Source organism: Haliotis cracherodii, unplaced genomic scaffold, assembly GCF_022045235.1.
Source record: "Haliotis cracherodii isolate W230 unplaced genomic scaffold, xgHalCrac1.p SCAF_11, whole genome shotgun sequence".
Lineage (NCBI taxonomy): Eukaryota > Metazoa > Mollusca > Gastropoda > Lepetellida > Haliotidae > Haliotis > Haliotis cracherodii.
In genome coordinates, this window is record NW_027266266.1 from 35,606,258 (window position 1) to 35,629,938 (window position 23,681).

At 40.8% G+C, this 23,681-nt stretch overlaps 2 protein-coding genes across 3 annotated transcripts; one reads left to right on the plus strand and one right to left on the minus strand.

The window, feature by feature from the left end:
* Positions 1–7,609: 7,609 nt before the first annotated feature.
* On the plus strand, positions 7,610–12,662 carry LOC139455711 (uncharacterized). 2 transcript variants are annotated; one of them, XM_071237260.1, is made up of 6 exons: positions 7,610–7,712; positions 8,147–8,268; positions 9,572–9,717; positions 10,912–11,079; positions 11,594–11,679; positions 12,516–12,662. In XM_071237260.1, the coding sequence occupies exons 2-6, from the start codon at positions 8,147–8,149 to the stop codon at positions 12,585–12,587; spliced, it is 594 nt and encodes a 197-aa protein (XP_071093361.1). In that variant the 5' UTR covers positions 7,610–7,712; the 3' UTR covers positions 12,588–12,662. The 2 variants fall into 2 exon arrangements, with proteins under 2 accessions (XP_071093361.1, XP_071093362.1); XM_071237261.1 differs by lacking the exon at positions 7,610–7,712 and adding an exon at positions 7,717–7,762.
* A 2,210-nt stretch (positions 12,663–14,872) lies between these two features.
* Positions 14,873–20,041, minus strand: LOC139455712 (uncharacterized). The gene is made up of 6 exons (XM_071237262.1): positions 19,947–20,041; positions 19,428–19,490; positions 18,625–18,773; positions 16,338–16,487; positions 15,737–15,774; positions 14,873–15,040 (listed from the first exon to the last, which is right to left on the minus strand). The coding sequence occupies exons 2-6, from the start codon at positions 19,487–19,489 to the stop codon at positions 14,930–14,932; spliced, it is 510 nt and encodes a 169-aa protein (XP_071093363.1). The 5' UTR covers position 19,490; positions 19,947–20,041; the 3' UTR covers positions 14,873–14,929.
* Between the last annotated feature and the right edge of the window lie 3,640 nt (positions 20,042–23,681).

Below are 23,681 nucleotides of genomic sequence, written 5' to 3' on the forward strand. Positions count from 1 at the left end.
CACGGCAGCAAATGGTGGGAGGAAAGCCCGATGTTACAATTCAAAGCGTTAGCAATATACCTACTTGGGACAATCTAGGAGTACCTAGCAAATGGAGGATACAAACAGTTGGCAGTGCACATACGATCTCATCACGAACTCCACCTTTTGTTATTAATATCGAGACATAGTTAATATCAATTTTCGTGATCAAATTTAATAAAATGTCTTCATCTGTTGAACGGCCTACGTGTAACACTCCATCATAAACTCTATTTACAATAGGGAGATCTGGAAAAGTACATCCGTTATCCAGAAATGTGATTGCCCCTTGATTATATTGATAATAATCACGCGACATTTAGTGTTTTCGTCACGTGGAAAGCTTCTCATCATGATCGCTTTTGTCACCAATCCATCAAGTCACGCTCGGACTTTCACAATCTGAGCCAAGGACAATTGACTAACAAAACCCTCATACAAGATGTGACCTCACGAACATCGTGACCGGGCCTGGTCTAGATTTTGAAAGAGTACTCCCATGTGAAAACAGTCGTAGGGTACATGTTTGCTCCTACCCTGCTAATATTTGTCCTCACGATCCGAGACGCTCACGTAAGCAAACACTTAGAATACACTGCATTCATTGCCATCTTGATACGTCAGGGATTTGTCAGTGACATGTACGGTATTGCACAACCGGCAACTGTGCCGCTGATTTTGTAGTCGTCGCTTTTGTTTGCTTTATCACTGTCCTGAATGTGATTGCGACAGAGTTTGAAGAGGCAATTTTCTTGATTCGTTTATAGCTGTCAAGTGTCACATTACTCGTTTTTGTAAGAAAAGAAATTTTGTGGCGATATTAATGGCCTATATCTGTACTTTACCCAGGTCTATCTCACATAATTATTTCATGTCGGTGGCCCATATCTTGTTTCAATGTTTAAAATACTTTAAGGTGTTGTTTCTGGTCAATAACGAACAAATTTCAATCATCATGTTTCTGCTTCCTTAATTGTGCTTCTTAGTCAGCTCTAAACAAATACTTATATATGGTTTAATTTAACTGCTGATGGGTATCTGTGACATCTTATGTTTATAAAAAACATTAACATTTGAAACCATGTGGTTTCATATGCATTGCTTAACCCTGTCTTTATTGAACCAATATACTTTTACACAAAATTACCCAGTCACAGATTACTTTACAAATTGTTGCAGTATCTACTGATGGTTAAATAGACATATTCAAAGTTGACAACAGTTCTTTCAAGTTTCAGTTACACAACCTTGATATACTTTCGTTTGCCCACAGTTAACGTACACAATGATACATTTTGCTAAAGAAAATCACGAACAATAACATCATATCATATAATTTCTTTAAACTCGATCGCAATCGCCATTTTTTAAAATAGCATTATATCCATCGGTATTACACACGCGCATTTATACTTAAGAACATATATAATAATACAATGTATGCTCAATGTGATATCAAGTCTTCTATCTTTGTTGTCTGATGAATGAAGTGAAATAAAAAGATGTCTATTTTCATTTTTTGTTCTGACCGGTCATCCGATAATTATATTACGCCAGAAACCCATGACTGTGGGTTCGAATGCCAGGTCGCCCCAATATTGTTTCTGGGTTTGTCAGCCGTGCTCGATAGTTCCACCAAAGTAGTTAAAAGGTCTGAGACCTGCATCACTTCCCAGATTAAGCTGACACGCCGTGATATAACTGGAATACTCAACTCACTCACTCATTATATTACTTTTAAGGCTGTATGAATACCGATACATGTACAAATTCCACCGGATTCAGGGGCAGAAATGATATTCAGCGTCTCATGCTTGTCTGAAGATTGGTAATGAGGATCCAGTGTCACTGGCTCATTGTGTGTTATCGTATCTCTTCCACTGTAACAGTTGCTCTTACTATCAACCACTCGCTGCTGATGGTCATTGAGACGTCATTGAGTCTTACCGACGGTAATTCTAATTGAATGACATACACTCTTAACATACACTCTCCAAAAAGAAACGCGCAAGTAGACTTTCAGTAAATTTCAGTTGTCCGATTTTCGATCACGAACGTTGATACTTCTTAATTTCGTTTATCCGACATTCTCGTTAATCCGACATAATCATATGCAACCAACGATGTCGGATTAACGGGACTTGACTGTAGCTTCAACTCCGGATTTCACGAACTACATGTACACGGAAACATCAAAACCAGTTCGTTATATCAGGATCTTGATGATCAGGAACCTAATTTGGGTATGAGCAAAATGACGTGAAAAGAGTGAAAAGTGAAGCTATGTAACCGAGGCCTGTAAGATCAGGTAAACAAGGGAATGACAGGATGAGCAAAGATCAGCCATATCCCAAACTGAAGCCATGCTATCCCCATTAAACCTGCCCAAGAAATCAAACGGGGGAGTAATTTTATCTTTATTTTATATTTATTTATTCCAGTAAAATGCCGAGGTGCAGTGCAATCATTGACCTTCACGCCCTGAACCATAATTATGTAATCAACGAATCTCATAATCCATGCTTTTACATGTATGAGTGGTTGAGTGAGTCAGTATTGCTTAATGCGACCTTGCAGCTATTCGCTCTCCGTAATAAAGCTTATTAAATCAAGTTAAACTTTTCCATAAATCATATCAGACACCAGACTCACTAGGGCACTAGGACAATGTGACGTTTTCAACGTGTCCTGTATCAGTTATGTCGTGATTACAAAGAACATACTGATTACACACACCTGGTTCGCGCATTAATATGAGCACTGTTACTAGTTGCACTGCTCGTTCGCGAGGGTAATATGAGCAGTTTTACTGTTTGCACTGCTGGTTCTCGAGGGTAATCTCAGCAGTTTTACCAGTTGCACTCTTAGTTCGCGAGGGTAACATGAACAGTTTTACTGGTTGCACACCTGGCGGGAATTTTTTTCATCGAACTATAAACAAACCATCAGGTATTTCCAAATAACCGCATCCGATGGGATACCATCGTTCTTTTTGTCTGTTTGTGTAGTCAATTAAAATACACCCTTAGTAATATCGAAATCTTCATAGATCACGGTTTACAAATTAGTGTTTAGAAATGCGTATAGATATTTTGCCTCAGAGTTTTTCTACCGTTGTCCCCACATACGGTAGCCTAGTCTTGTGTCACACTCAGCTAGTCCCGTCCGCTAGCAAATCCACTCACCACAAATGATGAGTCCTTGCGGACTGTGTTATACAGCATGTTAGAAGCCTGAGCATTGTGCCCCTATAAGTATTTCCCACTGTTTCGTGGACAACTCTATTTAGATCCTAATTATGTTAAGATTTTAAACGCAGTGTTGAGCAAGTTCAGGATATATAGAGGTTATCACGCGAGTGTTTTTGGGGATGGTAAATATCCTGCATTAGGAATAAACATTGTATTTAGCGAGCCTAATACAGGATATTTACCATCCCAAAACACACAAGCGTGATACCCTCTTTATCATGTAATGTCATTCTTTTACTCTGTGCTTTAATATCGCTTTCCCTCTCTCACAAACATTACCGAAACATTGCGAGTTTTCCTGGAATGCGCGCATTAATATTTATTACGTAAAAGGGTAAGTGATGTGTCAGTCGGACTGTGACAGTAGCCAATATAGTTCCAACCGAAATCTGTTTCTTATACAGTGGCTAAGCAACTTATACGCATAACAACAGCTGTTTTCAATTGCCTTTCGCGGCAATGCATCGGTCTGTCCGCTAGAGTAACTGCCCTTTGTCAAAGGGAAGCTACTCTAGCCCTAGTCTATGAGACGTCACGGCCACGGTCAGACGTTGTTGACAGTCGGTCTGTCCTTTCATAACGTTAAGAAGTGTAGTCAGATGTACACACAGCGACAAATCGAAACAAGGTAACAGTTCAAACATATTTCGGCCGAATCCGACCATTTTGATTTGTGGAGAAGGTTTCAAGCCACAGAGGTCTACAAGCACAGATATGGCTACTGATCCCGCTTGGCTTGGCCTCGTGCCCTCGCAAAATTGTTTCGAAATTTATATCTCGAACGTTGCAAAAACTTATAAAGTGCCTTAGCTACGTCACAGTTAGACACTGATTTTCAGTATATTAGACTGTTCGTTTGATAATGATAGAAATTATCCCTGTAGTTTATCCAGATTCACGATGGTTAATTCTGGCTCGATCGCCGAATGACGAGGGCGACGCCATGTTTGTTTGTAAACAGTGAAAGTAGTCCTACTTGACCTTTGATATTTGCATCTCTATCCGCATATGACCTCAACGGATATCGTTTTTATCCGTTGGCTTTATCCTGCCGAGAAACCTACCCATTATATGATAAAACCGTATATGTACCTCTAAACATATAATGGGGATGTTGTTGGGATACAGTGGTGGTAGGAGTTGAATGTATGGGTGTGAATCTGCAATGTAATATGAAATTGCTATTTTGTCCAGTTTGATTTGTTTGATAAATTGTAATTACAATCACAACAAGCAACATCTAACAAAGTAACATTCACCTGACGATGATAGCCATCACTGACAGTTTCCACGGAGAGTACAAAACGCTTGTTATTAGCAACAGCTTTATTGACTTTCCCCATTACAGGTGAATGTGGGTCCTCCTTATGTACACTTGATGTCCTCTGGCTTCAGTTCATCCACCTCGGCACACTGGACTCGGTCAACGGGGTTCTCCCTGTTTTTTTGGGTCACTGCAGTAGTCGTTCTTGAAACGCTGTAGACAGGGGGAGAGTGATTGAGTGAAATGGGGATTTTGTGCTATTTGGGTGGTATATCAGATGTTATATCACAACGATTTTAATGTGTAAGACATCTGAAGTGGCAGGCTGTTGACGTTTTAACACACTATTAGGAATTTGCCGCTGACTGTGATTCGAACCCTCGACTAACAGGAGCGCCCCTTCGAGCTATCAGGAGGAAACCAATGTCTAAGTGTTGACGTTTGTATATTTCTTTACGATTGATTATCAACTATTTTCAAATAGCCTCAACTCCTGATTTACAACTACAATGAACCTCAATACCAGTTCGTTATATCAGCAGGTTAACCTCGATATGAACAAAACGATGTTTACTATTCTTTAAAGATAATAACTTGTTACACATTTATTCGTGATATCGAACTTCGTCATATCCGGACGTGACAGTTTAATTACTTACATTGGATTCAATCACAACGAAGACAGCAATGGGCAAACCTGAAAAAAGGTTAAAGAATGAAGGTACCTAACGAGGACCTGCAAGGTTTGGTAAGCAAAGGGGGTGACAGGATGAACAGTGATCATCCAGGTCCCAAGTTGAAGCCATGCTATCCTCATTGGACATCATGCATATGCTGTATCTTGCCCTGGATTCCACCCGGGGGAGTGAAAACGGTTAACTTATGTCGCTGTCATTTTATTAGGGAATCAGTGAGTGAGTGTAATGCGAAAATATTCCAGTAATATGACGACGTGGCATGACATAATTAACCTGAACACCCTGAACCCATAATCATGTAAATTAAATCAATAAATATCATAATCCATGCTTTTACATGTAATGTATCAGTGGGTGAGTGAGTCATTATAGCTTATTGCGACCTTGCAGCAATTCGCACACAGTAATATAGTAGGTTTAGCATATTGAGTCTAATATGAGTAATATTCCTTATTGCCGGAATGTCTTGTTTCACTTTATAAGTATTAGCACACATTCGGCCATCTTCATTATTAATCATCGCGATATGTCGTGATTCTATTTCAAGTGGCGATGACTGTGGGATAGCGTGGAGTTTTCATTGTGTCCTCTATCAGTTTATGTCGTGATTTGGAAGCTTAAACCACGAGCCACTACACATCTTGAACATGTATCTCACTCAGTGGTTAACTTGGTTGCGGTCGAAGCGGTTGAACATAAATCGGGAGTGCTGCTCGGAATAGCTATACCTAAACGTCCACCTGGTCACTAACTCCCACTGTTGTATGGCGCAAAGGATAAATTACAGAATATATTTTGTTTACACAAATACCGGTATGACACATTTGTTTGGTTCTTTGAGTTTTCATCATCATCACCTTCTGACGAATACCCACGTTGTCGGAACTTGGCTTGCCACATACATGCAGGAAACATACAAACTCTTAACTGTTAGCTTGTGATTGCCAAAATATACTAACAAGGATATATGCATTCCAAGACATAAGAAAATGTGATCATATACACCTTATGGTGTTATTTGGATGAGGGTTTAATTATTTTCAAAATTAGAATGCAAACTGCCTCACAATTGAGTTAAAATTCCAGTGAGCCAGAACGTGTCCTTACTACACACCATGTCGTTTATGTACTCTTCCATATAAGAAACACAAGGCCAGATTTGTGTGAGGTGGAAAAATGAGATCCGTGGTGTATGCGGTCGAGCGTTGTACTGCTGGAGTACACTGTTGCCGTTGGTTTCATTTGGGAGGACGTGTGGTAGGAGAATTTCGTTGATGTAACGTTGAGCCGTAACACTAGCCTGGATAAGGAACAAACCTGTCCTGCCATGATGAGAGATAGCCGCCCACACCATAACGCGACCGCCATCAAACCTGTCCGCAGTTTCCGGCGTAACGTTCTCCCTGACGTCTGTGGACCCGTGCTCTTCCATCCCCTCGACGGAGGAGAAATCTTGATTCGTCGCTGAACCAGACATCACTCTATCGCAATTGAGGCAAAACACTGTGTTGGGATGCGGTTGAGGTGGCTGTGGTCGACCCTTCACGTAGGTGGCGCAGTCGGATGAAGCGATCTTGGGCGGGGGTGGTTACTCTTGGTGGTCCCGACCTTTGTCGATCCCGTGTTGACCAATGCTGTTGAAACCGATCCCATAGCCTTGTGATGGTGCTGGGGGCTACATTGAAAACCCTGACAGCTGATAGGGATTCCCATGCATGCATGTGGTCTATGACGTTGTTTCTTTGCAATTCTGTTAACCCTGCACTTTATTACCGTTCAAAGTGCTGCTTCACGTGCCGTGCGTGCAGCTCCATGGCCGTTTTGTTAATTCACTGAGTGCGTTTTTTCGATTCGTACCTGTTTCCCGACTAATGGTTTGTATGTCCTAGTTGTGATCTTTCTGATCCGGGAAATTTGTCACTAACACTATAACACATTAAACCTCTACATTCTTCTCCTTGGGCCGCCAAGTTGGCTTTTATTGCCAAAAATATCCGTTTTGCGGTTTCTATTTGAAGAGTATGTGATAACAGTAACTTGTGCCTTTAATATTCTGGGGGTTGGAGGTCTTTGAGTTTTGGGCCTTGAGCTGTTTAATTTGGGCTGTGGGCTTGGAATTTTATTATAAACGGAATATTTTGTGCAGTCAATGCTTCAAGACATTTTGTTTCTCTGAAAGGACTTTCCTAGTTGTATATCTGAAGTATTTTCATGAACACACCAGCAGCAACGAGATTTCACATGACCGTCCGTCAACAACGCTCACAGTCGTTGTTCAGCACAGAAGCACATAAATTCCCCACCATCGTCTCAGTAGGGTTACATTTACATTTGTAAAAACGAACGGAATTGCGTCTCGTATAGAGCCTCACTTTGACTGACAGGTTGATTTCGCTGACGGTTCAACGGGTTTGCTCCAAGATACATACACACCCAGGAAAGTGGTGTAGTTGCTCGGTAGAAGTGTCGAGAGCGAAGGTAAGCTGTTTTATTCACGATGGTAGACATGTAGCTGGCTATACCTCGAGGTGAAACTTTGTTAAGTATTATTGAACATATATATCCGGATCAGTATGTGAGCTATACAGAACCCCAGATTTTATTGTCATGTGGTTGATTTTTTATACTGTTTAATTACAATATGGCGCTTACGAATGTTTTATGACCTCTCTGCGCAAAATTTGTGTACTGATGTTAGTATCTGTGTTACTCATCACCATACTTAAATTAATGTATTAAAATCATCGTTTAACATCGAAAGAAATAATATATAATTTTGAAAATTATTCAATAGATATTTCCGTGTGTTTGGTGGTAGAATTAATATATACATGTATTTGTGTTCCCTTCATTGTCTCGTTGTGCTGCTCAATAAGAATTCTTTTGGAGTAAATATCTAACCATGCACACAGATGATGTACAGAGCGTTGTTGTGTCTGGCCCTGTTCGTGGGTTCTGCATCAGCCTGGGGAAGCTGGTTCAGCAAGAACAAGGAGACAGAATGCGGTTCCTTCCGAAACAAAAGGATGGGCTGGTGGGTACTACACACAGAGTACTTTAATCTTCAAATCTCGACCTGCGTTGAAGTAGGTGTACTTTAACAATTATTATAGCTGTAAGGCAACCCGCTGCCTTTATTGGTATTTCGGCGAGTCAGCGGGATGTGGGAGGAAGAAACGTATAAATGCACCTGTTAGACGTTTTCAACGTTGGAGAAACCCGTGAGCACTGGTATGGTGCTGACAAACCAAGGGTGATCATTAGAGGATTCTAACCGACGGTCACAAAATATTGAACACAAATCTATATCTTAGTCAACTGAGCCACGCGTGCACTGATCTTGTGGTGATGCAATTGCGCATATACGACGTCAAATTATAATTTAATTAAACGCGGCCTGGCTTTGGCGAAGTTGTATTAACGTTTTTGGCGGTGGTTATCTAAATATATACAAGATGGGCAAAGTTTTGGTTTCTTAGCTGTGCCAGGATACGATGGTGATGATCAGATTATGACCCTTGGTTTGGAATCACTATACCCGTGCTCGTTTGATTCAGCAAAGGAGTTTCGCCTACGACCTGCGTCACCTTGGGTGTTCCTCTGACGGTCATCTGAATATATAATTAGAATACTCTTCAAAACGGCTTATGCTCCCTGTGTTTTGTTCAGGTGAACAATTGACTTGCCTTTACATGTATTTGTGACGGATGCCACCGTTGGGGTAGGATACGCTCACTTTTTCGCGAACACATTGTACCATTTTTATATGATAGTGATTTCTAAACACATGCTAATGGTGTAGTCGGAATCGTGCAATGTCGTATTTATATACAATGTACACCCATTATGCCACGAGCGCTTGGAGAACTTGGTTAGCAAGACTACAGCTATATAATGGGGAATTTAAATTAAAGTATATGGACTAGACAAGCCAGTGGATGATAACATGAACATTATTATGATCACTGCATTCGGGTTATGTCAACAGACAATATGTCGCTTCCAAAATTGTAACCACTTGATTCCTGTGTCGCCTCTGACGACGAGCATGGGCTACTGGGTGTCTTGGGGTCCCCACGTTGGCAGATCAGAGTTGCAATACCCGCAATATCCACAAGTCATTGAAAGGGTTATTTGTTGGACAGAGTGGCAATATCCAGAAACGTTGCGTTTTAGATGAGAAAAATGTTTTTGTCTGCCTCAAGGCTTTTTTGCATCAAGTCGATTTTCTTGTATAGTTTGTAGCTTCGTTCTTTGCTCTGTCGGGTGGTTTCTTGTGCGAAGGAACTAAAAATAATTAACAATGACTCTGACGCCATGTTTCTGTTTCCTCACAGGTTCTTTACCAAGTCCATGACTGATGTTGACACCCGTCAACTTCTGGATGACCTCAAAGCTTTCGACACCAACAAAGATGGCTACATCACACTCGCCGAAATAAACAACCCTACTCTCGCATCCACCTTCGACAGTTCCATTGACCGTAAGTAATTGTTTTATTATTGATACAAAAGTTATTCTTCACAATCAAATTGGTTTGACGTATGAGTCAACTGCCATTTTTCGCTGTGTAGAGTTGCGCCCCTTTCTGTGGAAAGGATCCGTCGATCGTGGATTTACATTTCGTGTTAACTCCGATAATGAGTCAGTAATATATCCGTTGGTTTACTCTGCTTGGTAAACATCTACGACCTGCAGGACATAAGTGTTACACGCGGTGATATGAAATGATCATTAAAACCGAATTAAAACCCCAACTCACTCACTCACCTTCACCGCCACAGTTAGGTGCGAGAGACGTACGTATTCCTCTGTGCAGCATGAACATGTATATAGTACCGAGTTTACCACTTCGTCAACATCTTTCTGTTTAAGATGTCATAATATATCAATATGCTGATGTCATAGAATATAGAACAGACAATATCACACTCAGAATAACCTCAAATCACAGTTTTCTATTTATGTATGGTATTGCCAATGTGACAATAAATTATATCACGTTACCTGTATACGATTAAAATACATTGTGGACCTGAAGCCGAAGCGTCGATGTTCGCCATACATTCGAAACTGCCCCAAATCATTAATAACCTCCTGTCTGGACGATTTCTGTAAATGATTTACCTTCGTTCTTTCATTTCAGTTAATTTAGGATATATTTATTATTGAAATTGTTAGCATTTGTTTAATGTGGTAATTGCAAAAAACATTTGTCGGCGGATTTGTGATGAAAATGCCCTCAGGTTAATGTATGAGCGAGTATTGGGACGTAGTCAGGAGTGCAAGTGAGTCAGAACAAGAAATGACCAAAAACAGTTGGTCGGGTTTGTTGGTAGCAAATAATAAAAGTGTACAAATCTAACAAAATACAACCTTTTTGCACATATAGTTACAAACAATACAAGGATATGTTTTTCAGTTGTCTATTTATATTTCTCTTGGGCCAGTGATGTGTATGCGACACTAGTGCTGTTGTCTACCTGAAGAAAAGGTGTCTACCCCTGACGTTGTTAATACTGGAGTGGATTGTTGCGCCTACATTTCGTAGTTTTTGTCTTGAGCAGTTAACGCTTTTGTTGATCGTAGTACCAACAGTTCGAATGTTTTTGTCTCATATGGTTAACCCTTGGGTCGATCGTTACACCAGCGTTTACAATTTTCTTGTCTTGTGCAGTTAACGCTGGAGTCGATCGTTGCACCTTCGTGACGTTTGAGAAGAAGCGGTATGGCATCAGTTTGGGGGTCGCAGGCCGCCTCTTCGACCTGGAAGACACCAACAATGACCTCAGGATCAGCACTGCAGACCAGAACGAGGCTACCTTCAACTTGCTTGATAAGGATGGTCGGTAGAGAATCAAGGATACAAGACACCTTAGATTTTATTGGACAAGATAGACACAAAGATATTCACTCTCTAAATTATGACATATTGTTTAAGAAGAACGGAGTCGCCCAATGCATCCTTTAGACGTGCAATATTTCAATGATCGTGGGTTCGAATCCTAGATTCGTTGTGGTTCTTGGTTTGTAGGCTCCTGGATTTCACCCAACTGTTAAATGTCAAAGGTCTCCATCATTTTGGGTTTTCCTCTAATATCGAGCAGGTGTAACTGAAATCCTGTTTAATACGGTGTTACAACTCACAAACACACATACTCTCATATTGTTTATGTTTTTATCTATTCGTTTTTTGATTATTTTTATGAAAAGTTGCACATTGCCTCTCTTTGAGTAGCTGTTCATAATCATAACAAGCGTCAACAATTTTTTAACTTGGGACGTAAGGAAATAATCCATGTTTTTACATGCAAGATTGGTGGGAAGTCAGCAGACAATGACTGGTTTATTGTCCGCAGGTGATGCTCGCGTGTCTGTGTGTGAAGCTTTCCGGGGCTTCATGGCTTTGCTGGAAGACCTGGAACACAAGGTCTACGTTGCAGAGGTATTCCATGACGCGTCGGCAATAATAAACTTTTTTTGCGAAAACGTTGCTGTGTACTGATCCGCTGGTACCATCCCCCAATCAGCGATCACTTATACAAATCTAGGACTCACGTCTGTATTAGGTTCCACGAAAGTCCTATGCTGACCTCCGTCCGTAAATTCGGGAATGTCACGGAAACGTTGATGTCCCTTTGTTTTGAAAGCATCAATTACAAAGAATAATGAACCTGTAACCAACTCGGCCGTTGTGTCTAAAACTGGCAAACACTTCAAAGGAAAAAGATTGGCCCGATGAAAGGCAAATGTATTACACATTCCCACGATTTTATGTACATAGAGGAGCTGGGCATGGACACGAATTCCGAATAGAACATTAACCCTGAAACTTGTTACTCTTCAAGCAACAAAAAATCACAACCTTACAAATCTTATCTCATTATGCATGTGGCAGGAATATTTGTATCAGCATAGGGCAGCCGTTACCCTACGTGTGGTGACAATCATCTTTAGATTTATTTGTAAATGTTAACGTTCATGCTCAAAGTGGCATTAGCAGCGAAAGATGTTCTTCCAAAGTTCATTGGCTGAGGCGCAAGTGTTTCTTCTTGGTGTCCTGTGGGAATATATAGATACATTATACAGTTATGTAATTTGAGATTGACATGTGCACATGAAAAACACAAAAAGTTGATTCTGCACACTGTAGGTCGGAAAGTGTATTCAATACGCCAGGAAATCCTCAGTATGAGTGATTCATTAAATCATTAACGAAAACAAGTATCAGTGGATTTTGTAAAATGAAAGGCTTAGCTCACTTTTTGTCTTTGTCCTCAGCTGAAGTATACGAACCTCGTCTACAAGTTCAGGAAATCTTCAAGTATGTGGTCCTGGGGATGGTCCTCCTAAACAAAGGCGACGATGGTCACGTGACCGAAAGGACGATAAACGTAAAGCTTTGTTAATAAAATGATACACACTCTGGTCTGTTGTTTGGTCAAGTCATATTGCCTGGATGGATATTTAATGGGAACTGGTGACGCAAAGGCATCCTGAAAGACTCAGGTCATCAAAGGCTCCGCAATTCACTGTGCGGAGTTGTGACCAGGATCAGGATCCTGTGATGGTGGGTTCGATTGGCCCTGATTCTTGGTTTAGCAACGGCATAACCGTGCTCGTGACCTTCATGGAATTGGTAAATGCTTCAGACCTGCATCATTTCAGGCTTACTCACACACGTCCTCAGTTGACACGTCGCTCGTGCACTGTTCTGTACGTAAAGACTAAAACCACTAATCGTAAAATAGCTACTTTCGCATTACATCTCAACAAGGTGATAAACAAAATATTTGCAACTCAGTGGACCACCTGAAAGTTTCAGGAAGTATGATCCCCGCAATGTTATTTGTTATGGAATTGGTCCCTATATTTAACACACGTGACACGAGATGAATCATCACAATAAAAGTTCTTACACTCACACAAATATGTTACGTGAGATACATTTACATCGCACTGGCATTATTTCAGCCATATTGCGACTAACACAAAACATAGTGGCGGTGGGCTAACATAGACATGGGGTTAAAACGTCAAAGTTTCCGGTTCGATTTCCGACATTGATACAATGTACGAAGCCCATCGATTATATTATATTCAGTGAAATCCTTATCAGTGGAAAATGAAAGGACCTTGAAATATATCCAATTAACATTTTTTCTACTAAGCCAACTACGACCTGCGTGTCATTACTGAATCATCTACAACATCTTTATGATTGTTACATACACGACCATTGATATGAGACACACATGGTAACTAAACATAGTCATGAGGTTTACAATTTCTATTTCATGCTTAAACCAATGACAAATTGCAACTTAGAATGTCACTCGAAACATTTAGCCAGTACAGACTGTATTGCCTGCACTCAGTGTTCAAAGTCTTTGTCTGAGAGTCCCATTGACACGCTAGGTCCTTCCCGGGATTGGACAGTCATGTTGCCTGAATTGCTCGATGATGACTCCTACCCCCACAACGTATAGCTAATCCTAAATAAACATTAAGTAAGGTTTATTATCTCTTCTCCAGAACACAACGTTGTTTATTATCTCGTTATGCTCAAACACGATGTAATATAAGCATCATCAGTGATGTCATCATGTTAAATGTTGGTCAACACTCAGAGCCCGTACCAATCCATCAGATCACGTTCCAACTTGAAGTGAAATGGATTCACTTTAGTAGACGTGTTTGCATCGTCTTGAGTGTCCATCAAAGCACGCTCGAACTTACACGACCTGAGCCAAAAATAACCGACTAACACAACCCAGATACAATCACGGCTGCCCTGTTAAAGTGCTGCATCATTATATGGACAACGGGCCTGTCCTATATTTTGACAGCGTACCCACCCCTATGTGTTGAAGGGTACATGTTTGCTTTCACGCTGAGAACATTTATCATCAGGGCGACACGAACTGGAACGATGTTTGCCAACTGAATTGGATTGCGACACTCTTTGAAAAGGCATCTTTAATGTTTCGTACATATCTAGACTATTTTCTCAAGATCTGGAAATTGTATGCTCCATCTGAAATCCAGACGTCTTCGCATAGACCCCTTATATCTGTATTACCTTGTCGTTACCTGAATACCGACACAGGTACTATCATCAGGCCAATATTCTCAGGGATTCATGGGCAGAATCAATATTCAACGCCTCATGTTTGTTATAAAATTTGGTGGAAATGAGGATCCGGTATTTTCGATGTGTCATTGGCACACTTGTGTGTCATCGTATCACTACGACTGTAACAGTTGCTCCTACTATCAACCACTGGAATATCACTGCTCACACAAAAGACGTAATGTTGAGGAAGCCACTGAATCTTACCGACAGTAATTCAGAATTGGTTGAAGTTCTAAACATAAACACACACACAGTACCTATGTGTGTCTTAATTCTATACAGGTTTAATTTACAACGTACGTTCCTCGTCCCGTAATTTGGACGTGCTTCGATGGTGATATCCCAAACATGCTTAGAATTGTGTAAAGATATAAACATGTTTTCCTTCTAACCTCTAGGCTACCCCACCGCCCCTCAGTCACCCAAAGCAACATCTAACAAAGTAACATACACCTGACGATGATAGCCGTCACTGACAGTTTCCACAGAGAGTACAAAACGCTTGTTATTAGCAACAGCTTTATTGACTTTCCCCATTACAGGTGAATGTGGGTCCTCCTTATGTACACTTGATGTCCTCTGGCTTCAGTTCATCCACCTCGGCACACTGGACTCGGTCAACGGGGTTCTCCCTGTTTTGGGGGTCACTGCAGTAGTCGTTCTTGAAACGCTGTAGACAGGGGGAGAATGAGTTAGTGAAATGTAAATCCGGCGTTATTTGGGTAGTATGTCGTGTCAGTCACTTCGGTCAGTGTTTAAGGTGTGATAAAGTCTGAGAAGATACAGGCTACAGACGTTTAATCGGGGATTACCGGGTACACAACAATGGGCTTCCTGAAATGAAGGGAACCGAAGTGTTGAGTGAAACGTTTTAGCTGCTGGTATATGGGCACATGAAAATGTATACTGATATGAATATAAATATTCAACCAGTAACATTATCACATGTCATGAAAATTCATTTTCAATTATTCTGATAAAGGAAAGTGGTGTCATGTGTACGCAGAACCGCGTAATGTTGAAAACCAAATGCGTTGTCTGTGTCTGTGTCTTGGGAGGTGGTTGGGGGAGGGTAGGGTAAGGGAGGGTAGGGGAGAGTATTGGAAGGGGCTCAAAGCTACCGGTGGTTATGAAACCTGTGTCTGACTGGTGTACGTTAAATAGCGATAGATATCAAGTATTCATCCATTTCCTAACTACAGACAACTCTGGATTTAATGTACAAAGAATTTTTCAAGACCAGTTCGTTATAGGTATAGCTTAATTTGTATTTGAACAACATAATGGTTACCGCCGTTTGAAAACGATAACTCTACTCGTCAGATATCGACCTTCTTTATAACCGGATGTGACTGTATTTACTTACAGTGTACTGCAGTGATAAAAAGTCGTCATTGGCGAAAGCTGAAAAAAAAGATAAATAGTAAGTGAATGTTGCTGAATAACGGTTGCCTGTTTATAATAATTTCTGGTAAATAGGGGATTAACACTATGAACACTTTGAACAAATGATCAGACAGGTCCCAAATTGTTTCCAGCTGAGCCTCATTAACGGTTGTTACGACATACATGATGTTTCAGTCGCCGATGCTGACTTCAAATGGGCGCTGATAAAAACGGGACTCGGGTTATATTATCAGTGAGCGAGTCAGCTGAATCTGACAGACAATGACTGCAACACACTCAACCTATATGAGGTTTTTGGCCTTCATATTCATGCCTTTAAAAATGTAATATTGCAGACTGGGCATTTTGAATCAAAATAAACTTTTCCACTAATCATTTCGAGATTCACTAGAATGTGTCCTGTATGGGTTTAGACTGCCATTCCGACGCTGAAAGACTGGGACATTGTCACCTATACTCCATAGGGATATTACTGAAATGCATCCACGATTCATTCATTCTTTAAACTTTACACCAATTGTCGGATGTTTAAACCACCAGCCAATGGGCACACATCTTACCAAATGATCCACCGAAATCATCTCTGGTTATGGCGCCGTCTTGGTTGCGGTCGAAGCGGTTGAACATGAAGCGGGCGTACTGCTCGGAGAAGCCATACCGACACGTCCACCTCGTCACGACCTCCCACTTCTCGCTAGTGCAGCGGTCATCTGCAGGATAATTTTAAACATGCAATGTTGTTCACAATTATCGCATGCAATAGATGTTTGGTTCTTCGGGTTGTCCTTATCATCATGAACGTCATCATAATCATCACCAATACTCATATCCTGAAGATTATCAAGTGCCTGAAACATGACTGTTCATATACATTCAGTGCATTTACAGAGCTCTGGGTCCAAAATAAAGTACGCCAAGACTTGGAGAGACGATTGAAACAAAGTGAAAGTTAAGACAAATATATTTTATGAGAGTTGAGTTTCAAGAACATGTGAATGAAATGTCACTCCATGGAAACTGTACGAGTGACAATGGCACAAAGATACAGGGGGTCAAATGAGATCATTCACATTGTCATTTTCAAAACACATGTGTAATAAAATATGTTTAATATTGTCCACCCCGTGCATCAATGAAGGCCCCCAACACGTCGCCGTACCGATGACGTGAAACGTCTGATGATGTTATAGCGGCAATCATTTGCCATGACATCGCTCCAGCTTGTGACTGTTGACTGGTAGTACCGGTCGCCTTCTGACTTGCCTGTCAAGATGACCACACAAATATATGATAGGGTTCATGTCACGAGAACATGCAGGCCACGGCTAAACATTGACGTTCATGTTATCGAGGAAGTCCGGTGCCATCCTTACAGTATAGGAAGGACTATACAGCGTGGCTGTTGCTGGATAAATTACAGCACATGGTGTCGTAAAACATCCCCCCGATACCACTGAGTAATAATGTTGCCTAGAATGAGCTCGTCTCCGAGTTTCTGTTACAAGAGGCATATATGTTGTGCGCGTTGGTTTACTGTGTTCCGAAGGTGTGCTGTCAGCAGCTTTTTATACCAATTTTGTACATGAATTTCGTTCTACGAGTGCAGACGTCGTTTTTGCAAAATGCACGTGTTTCATGAAAATTAAACCTTTCTCCCGCTTCATTTCATCGAATACACTTGGTTGTATTTGCGCGACATCTATACGATTTCATTCTTATGTCTTACTTTTGACATTTTGGTGTACTTTCTTTTGGACGTCTGTTCACATTCATCTAGACCTCTGCCGTGGTCTAGTGGTAGAGCGTCCGCCCCGAGAGCGGAGGGTTGGATGTTCGATCCCAGGCCGCGTCATACCAAAAGACGTTACATGATGGTACTTGTTTTTACCCAACCTGGTGCTCGACATTAAGGGGCTAACAAGGAATAGGTACACTTTGTCTGAGTGGGGTATTCATGTTAAACTGTGGTATGGTATATCAGTGGGCTGGCACTATAAAATCGGCATTAATCCCGATTAGTACAAGCAGCCACACACACACACACACACACACACGTGCATGCACCTCACAAAATAAATGCAATAATCTTAGATGCGACGTTAAACCCCATTTCACCTTATATCCATCTATAATAATTATATCTAACCTTTGAATATTCCACCAGTTTCTAAAAAATTAACATATGTCAAGAGACACTCTTTACAACGCCAGATCTTTCTGAATTGAAAAACATAAAATCGGACTCCATTATTCACCTTTGACAACAGATCCGGAAAAAAAATATTTCATCAAATCGTTTCATATGTACATGTATACTCAAAGGTGAGGGAAACTGATGTCTCATTCCCTTCCATGAGGGTTTTTGCTGAAAATTTCAAATCTTGTTCAGCAAATCTTAAAGCTCTATAAACAAGACATTGTTCTCTCCATTAAAAATGTTCAGCTTAAGGAATATATTTATTAGGTTTGACATTCTTTTTAAGCCCATGTTATAGTTTAATAATATCAAAGGGGGCGGTCGGGTAGCCAAGTGGTTAAAGCGTTCGCTCGTCACGCCGAAGACCTGGGTTCGATTCCCGACATGGGTACAATGTGTGAAGCCCATTTGTGGTGTCCCCCGCCGTGATATTGCTGGAATATTGCTAAAAGCGGCGTAAAACCATACTCACTCACTCACTGATAATATCAAAAGTTCAAATGCTCGTTTTCCTGAGGGCGCTTACCTCACCCTGTCCTTTATATTCGGGATTTTCACAGTTATTTTTCTGAGCATAATTATTTACAAAAAATACAAATTCCCACCCTCCTTCCACGTTATCAAATTGTTTGTGCTTAGACAGAACTTACCGTCGTAGTTGTAAAACAGTAAATCTAAGTCGACGTCTTTGTTGTCCACTTTGCCGTCACCGTCGACGTCGTTGTCCAGCAAAGCAGCACAGAACTTCCCCACCAGCTTTTGGGGAGGGTTGCAGTTGTTAAACAGGTTAAACCAGTACCTTCAAGAAACAGTGCGCCAGTGAGTTAACGAAGGGAAATGGTTGGGGTTGGTATAAATTTATGTCCCTTTTGTAATCTTGGAAAAGGAGATGAATATCATTTTACTCTAATATGTAATTTCTATAAGAACAGAAGACACGTCTATCTGCCTAAAAAGTATTGCTAGAATCCGAATATGTATAAGTATTGAACGCTTATGCTTGGAACAATGTATAGTGACTAATAAACAATGTAAATATCTATATCAATGTTATGATATGAGACACAGATTTGCAATAATATGATGGTCAGTTACAGTCTGAATGTATGGGCCGTGGTACTATACAGATGTGCACTTTCTCGGTGTACAGTGGCCTCATACGAACAAACACTTGACTTTACGCTGGCCTTGACCAGGTAATCCAGTGGTTCATATTCTGAGTAACGATTAACGCCTTCGAGGTACCATGACACTAATCAACCGAGTCACAGAGCCTGCCCACCCGATCTCGTACGGCCAGCATACGTTGCTGGAGACCTCATCTCACCTGAATCCCCACGAGGTGTTTGGTATTGTGAGATTGAACTGTATCAATAGGGGAAGTAAGATGAGAACTTACTAAGAATATTTTACAAAAACATATTTTACGGTTTTGGTGAAATTCGTGATATACCTGGAGAAACCACAGGTCCCACAGAAGAGGAGGGCAAACACGGCCAGTCGGAGGGCAAGCATTCTGCGAACAAACAAGAATGAATGATTATTATGATTATTTTTTTCTATTTGATGTTGTCACTAATATAAGAAGGAATGCAAACGTCAATTACTTCTCATACATTTCATACACTGACTGCATCAACAGCGCTGTACATTACTCTATGGTAGTACAAACTGTACTAGTACTTTGGTACATATCCCATTTAAATCACGAAATACATATAATACCCCTTAGACAAATCCTTATTCGTTATAATTTATCCTATTTAAACTAAATCTATTTAGGTAGTTTGATCAACATATTACTGTGTCATAATGATTGTTTATGGGTAAAAATACAATAACAGCACAAACAGTTCTAGAGTTACTTGATCAGTAATACATAATCAGCGAACTGTGGGGGTGATGTTCTTCATCTGTACTGATGAATAGAAATCAAATATACAATTATAGGAAGCTACGAAAACGTACGAACCTGTCTGAATGCACTGGAGAACGACTTGAGCTTTGGCCAGATCCCTTTTCGAACGTTAAACCTGAATGATAGCTCCGCCCCAGGTAGAGGCGGTGCAAGGAGCTTTGACAGATGAGGGTGCAGAGGAGGGGTATCCAAATTTTGCAAACTGCTTTTTAAAATCGCCTCTCTATCGCTTGTTTATAGTTAGAATAACGGACGGGTAAAGTTTACGTGAACCCAGCAATGCACTCAGCAAATGCGTGTCAAGACCTGTTACACCCCTGACTCAACTCATTCGCTTTACTCTGTATCAATTCGGGACGGCCATGGGCGGTTTTATAGTGCTAGCCCACTGAGATACTGTGCAGCAGATTAACATGAATAGTATACTGACTACGAGCCGACCAGACCTTGTCTTGGCCCTCAATGCCCAGACAGGGTAACAACAATTACCATATTATAACGTCTTTTGATATGACGAGGCTAGGGGGGGAACTTGGCTACGCTCTATCCACTACGCCACAAAGGCGGCCCCCATGGGTACTGAACTGAGTGCTTCGGCTCACATAGGTTGTCCGCAGCATCACCATGAACATCGTCAAGACTTCATGTATACCACGGGGTCCTCCATTACCTATGTAGTCACTATATGTTTAACCAACGGCAATATTTCTCGTGCAACATATGCATCACCATGATTTTACACAGTATTATATCCTTAATCTACTAAATTAGGCACGTGTCACTATTGCACAGCACATCGGTCGTACGTATCCACTGATGACGGACGAATCTAGTGTATACAACAAGCCCGTGAAGTACCATGACATTCATACAGTATTCTGCAACGGACGGAACACACGACGGTAACGTAATGCTATCAATATTGGAAGATGATTTATTTACTTGACATATGTCAGTCAGCCGAACCATTGACAGTCTCCCCAGGGAGTAGAAATCACGTGTTATTAGCAGCAGCTTTCTTGACGTTTCTACAGGTGAATGTGAACCCTCTTATGTACATTTGACGTCCTCTGGCTTCAGTTCATCCACCTCGGCACACTGGACTTGGTCAACGGGGTTCTCCCTGTTTTTCGGTTTCTTGAAACCCCCTGTAGACATCAATGGAAGTGAGTATGTGAGTGTATTTCGCTCACAAGTATTGTAGAACATTCAATTTGCTAAGAAACTAGCAGTATTTATACTGAACAACAAAAGTTCCTGTGACATTGAATAAAATTTAATGCAAAGTTATGTTTTATACCAAATCTGAAACCATTTCGGTTTGCAACAGATAAAAGACTCCTGTAAGTTTTCAAATGGTTTAATTTGCCATACTGACTTCAGAAAATGCGTGATTTCATAAAAAAATATGGACATGCCAAAATGTCAATTTACAAATCAATAGCGTGTGTGTCCACCCCTGGTTGCGATGCAAGCAACACATCTTCGTCTCATTGAATGGACCAGGCGTCGCATAAAGTCCTGTGGGATATCTGTCCATATCTGCTGGAGCATGTTTCGAAGTTCCTGGAGTCTCTGTGGAACATGTGGTTGACGTCGAAGGCTCCGATCCATCTCATCCCACATGTGCTCGATTGGTGAGAGATCAGGGGAGCGAGCTGGCCATGGGATCACATTCACGTTGTTTTGTTGAAGAGAATCCTGAAAAAGTCGAGCAATATGAGGCCTGGCGTTGTCATGTTGAAAGGTAATGCCTGGGCCATGACGACGCAAAAACGCTAAAACGTGGACGTTAAATTGTCTTGCAACATCACGTCGACTCGATCCTGCTTCAAGCATACCAATGGTTCGCAGACGCCCATTTTCGGACAGGTGTGTCATTTCGTAATGTTGAATAATTGCGTAATTTTGTTTTTCTGAGTGGTTGTTGTCATCACGATGCTGAACAATGCACATGGAATCCCGTTAACGTAACGCACATGTTTTTATACCCATTCTTGTGTACTGAAATGCATGGGGCTAGCATAAAAGTAAACTTTTGCGTAGAATGGATGCTTTTCTGTAGCTGTTGCGTTTTTGTGACTTGATTCCATACATGTACTACAATATTGAAAACCAAACTTTACTTGTTTGAAAAATACACTAAAATGTTGGTGTCAGGAAATTTTGTTGTTGAGTAAAGATACCAACTTTGATACTACAGATTGCAGTGCTACTAAACAGATCTTAGATAATCGAACACCAGACACAACCAAGTTTGCCAGTCATGAAGATAGTACTCAATACTTTTTTGTGTAAACATTGACTCAACATCAGACAGGAATACTGATATTATGAGTAACAACAAGTTATACAGGATTTGATTAAAACCATATGCTCTTTTATTATTAACGGCTTGAAATAAAAAAAACCTGTGTATTCGGATTAATGCTTTCAATCAAGGTGCTCAAATTATTTGATACACTTCGCGGGGTAAGAAACTTTTTATTACAATATAGGTCTGGATTATCAATCAGATCGTTTTTGACTTGGCTCAGCCATATATTTTAAAGCAAATGCAAGTGATATGAGTGACATGGAAGGGACATAACTCACAATAGCCATTTTTTGGCGCTACGATCGAGCCTGGAAATTCCAGCCTAGTTCGGCAAGGGTGGGAACTGGACTTTTATAGTCAGTTTACGTTCTTGCCCGGGAAAGATGGTTGGCTAGTAGAAAATATGAAAAGTATTCACATTAAACGTAATACAAATACAACCATAGGCGTATATTTGCGTATAAACAATCTATGAATTATGCATTGCCTATTTATGTTTCTCTTGGGCCGGTGATGTGTCTGCGACATCAACACTGAAGAAAGGGTGTCTCACCCTGACGTAGCCATACCATAGGTTCTTGTCTTGACCAGTTAACGCTTTGGTCGGTCTTTGCCCCAACGGGACATAAATTCTTATTGTGTGTGGTCGACACTTGGTTTTGGACACCTGGAATTCGAATGTTTTGTGTCTTGTGTGGTTAACACTCGCAGTGATCGTGAGTTCGAATCCAGATTCACTGTTATTCTGGTTTGTTAGCATCATACCCATGTTCCTGTATTTCTCCTAACTGGTGAACACACACACACATGCACACAAACAGGTGGCCAGACCTCTCTACCTTTACAAACTACACACATACAAGAATGCTTTATAAAGGAAATGGAAAATTGACAGTTGATGAGTTTGAGGCCTTTGTAACAGGTAATTAGGAGAATAGAATATTTTACAAAAGTATGTTTTTATCAATTGATGGTCTTTTAAAACACCATCCGACATTAAGACTGAACAGAAGGCTTAGATTAAAGCTTTTAGCAACAACATTCCTGTCTTTCATGAGATCGCTCCGTCGTTTGTTCGTGAATTGGATGTCACTCCAACGTGAACATTGTTTCAGTTGTATCATGGCGTGTGCTTTAATGTGGGAGTGAAATGGCTTCACTTAAGTGAAGGTGTTTGTATAATCTTGAGTAATGGTGAATCCATCAAGTCACTCTTGAACTTACACGATCTGGGCCAAGACAAAACGAATACCGACATACAATCACGGCTCGCGTCGCCCCCTAGTGCTGCATCCAAGACATGAGCTCACAAAAGTCGACAACAGTCAACCACCCGTAACACGATCCAGTTTTTGATGACTCCTTTTGGCATAAGTTAGCAAACGTTTAGATTACATACACTACATGCACATATCAGCTTGTAACAGCGGGGCCTTGTCAGTGACTTGCATGATATCGCACCAGCTGGCTTG

Excerpts from the sequence above, each read along its gene's own strand:
- LOC139455712 (XM_071237262.1), bottom strand. The coding sequence starts at position 19,489 with ATGCTTGCCCTCCGACTGGCCGTGTTTGCCCTCCTCTTCTGTGGGACC. Across the intron at positions 16,488-18,624 it reads ACTGTTTTACAACTACGACG|ATGACCGCTGCACTAGCGAG; the intron begins GTAAGTTCTGTC and ends ATTATCCTGCAG. Across the intron at positions 15,041-15,736 it reads TTTTATCACTGCAGTACACT|CGTTTCAAGAACGACTACTG; the intron begins GTAAGTAAATAC and ends CCCTGTCTACAG.
- LOC139455711 (XM_071237260.1), top strand. The coding sequence starts at position 8,147 with ATGATGTACAGAGCGTTGTTGTGTCTGGCCCTGTTCGTGGGTTCTGCA. Across the intron at positions 11,080-11,593 it reads CAACTTGCTTGATAAGGATG|GTGATGCTCGCGTGTCTGTG; the intron begins GTCGGTAGAGAA and ends TATTGTCCGCAG. Across the intron at positions 11,680-12,515 it reads ACAAGGTCTACGTTGCAGAG|CTGAAGTATACGAACCTCGT; the intron begins GTATTCCATGAC and ends CTTTGTCCTCAG.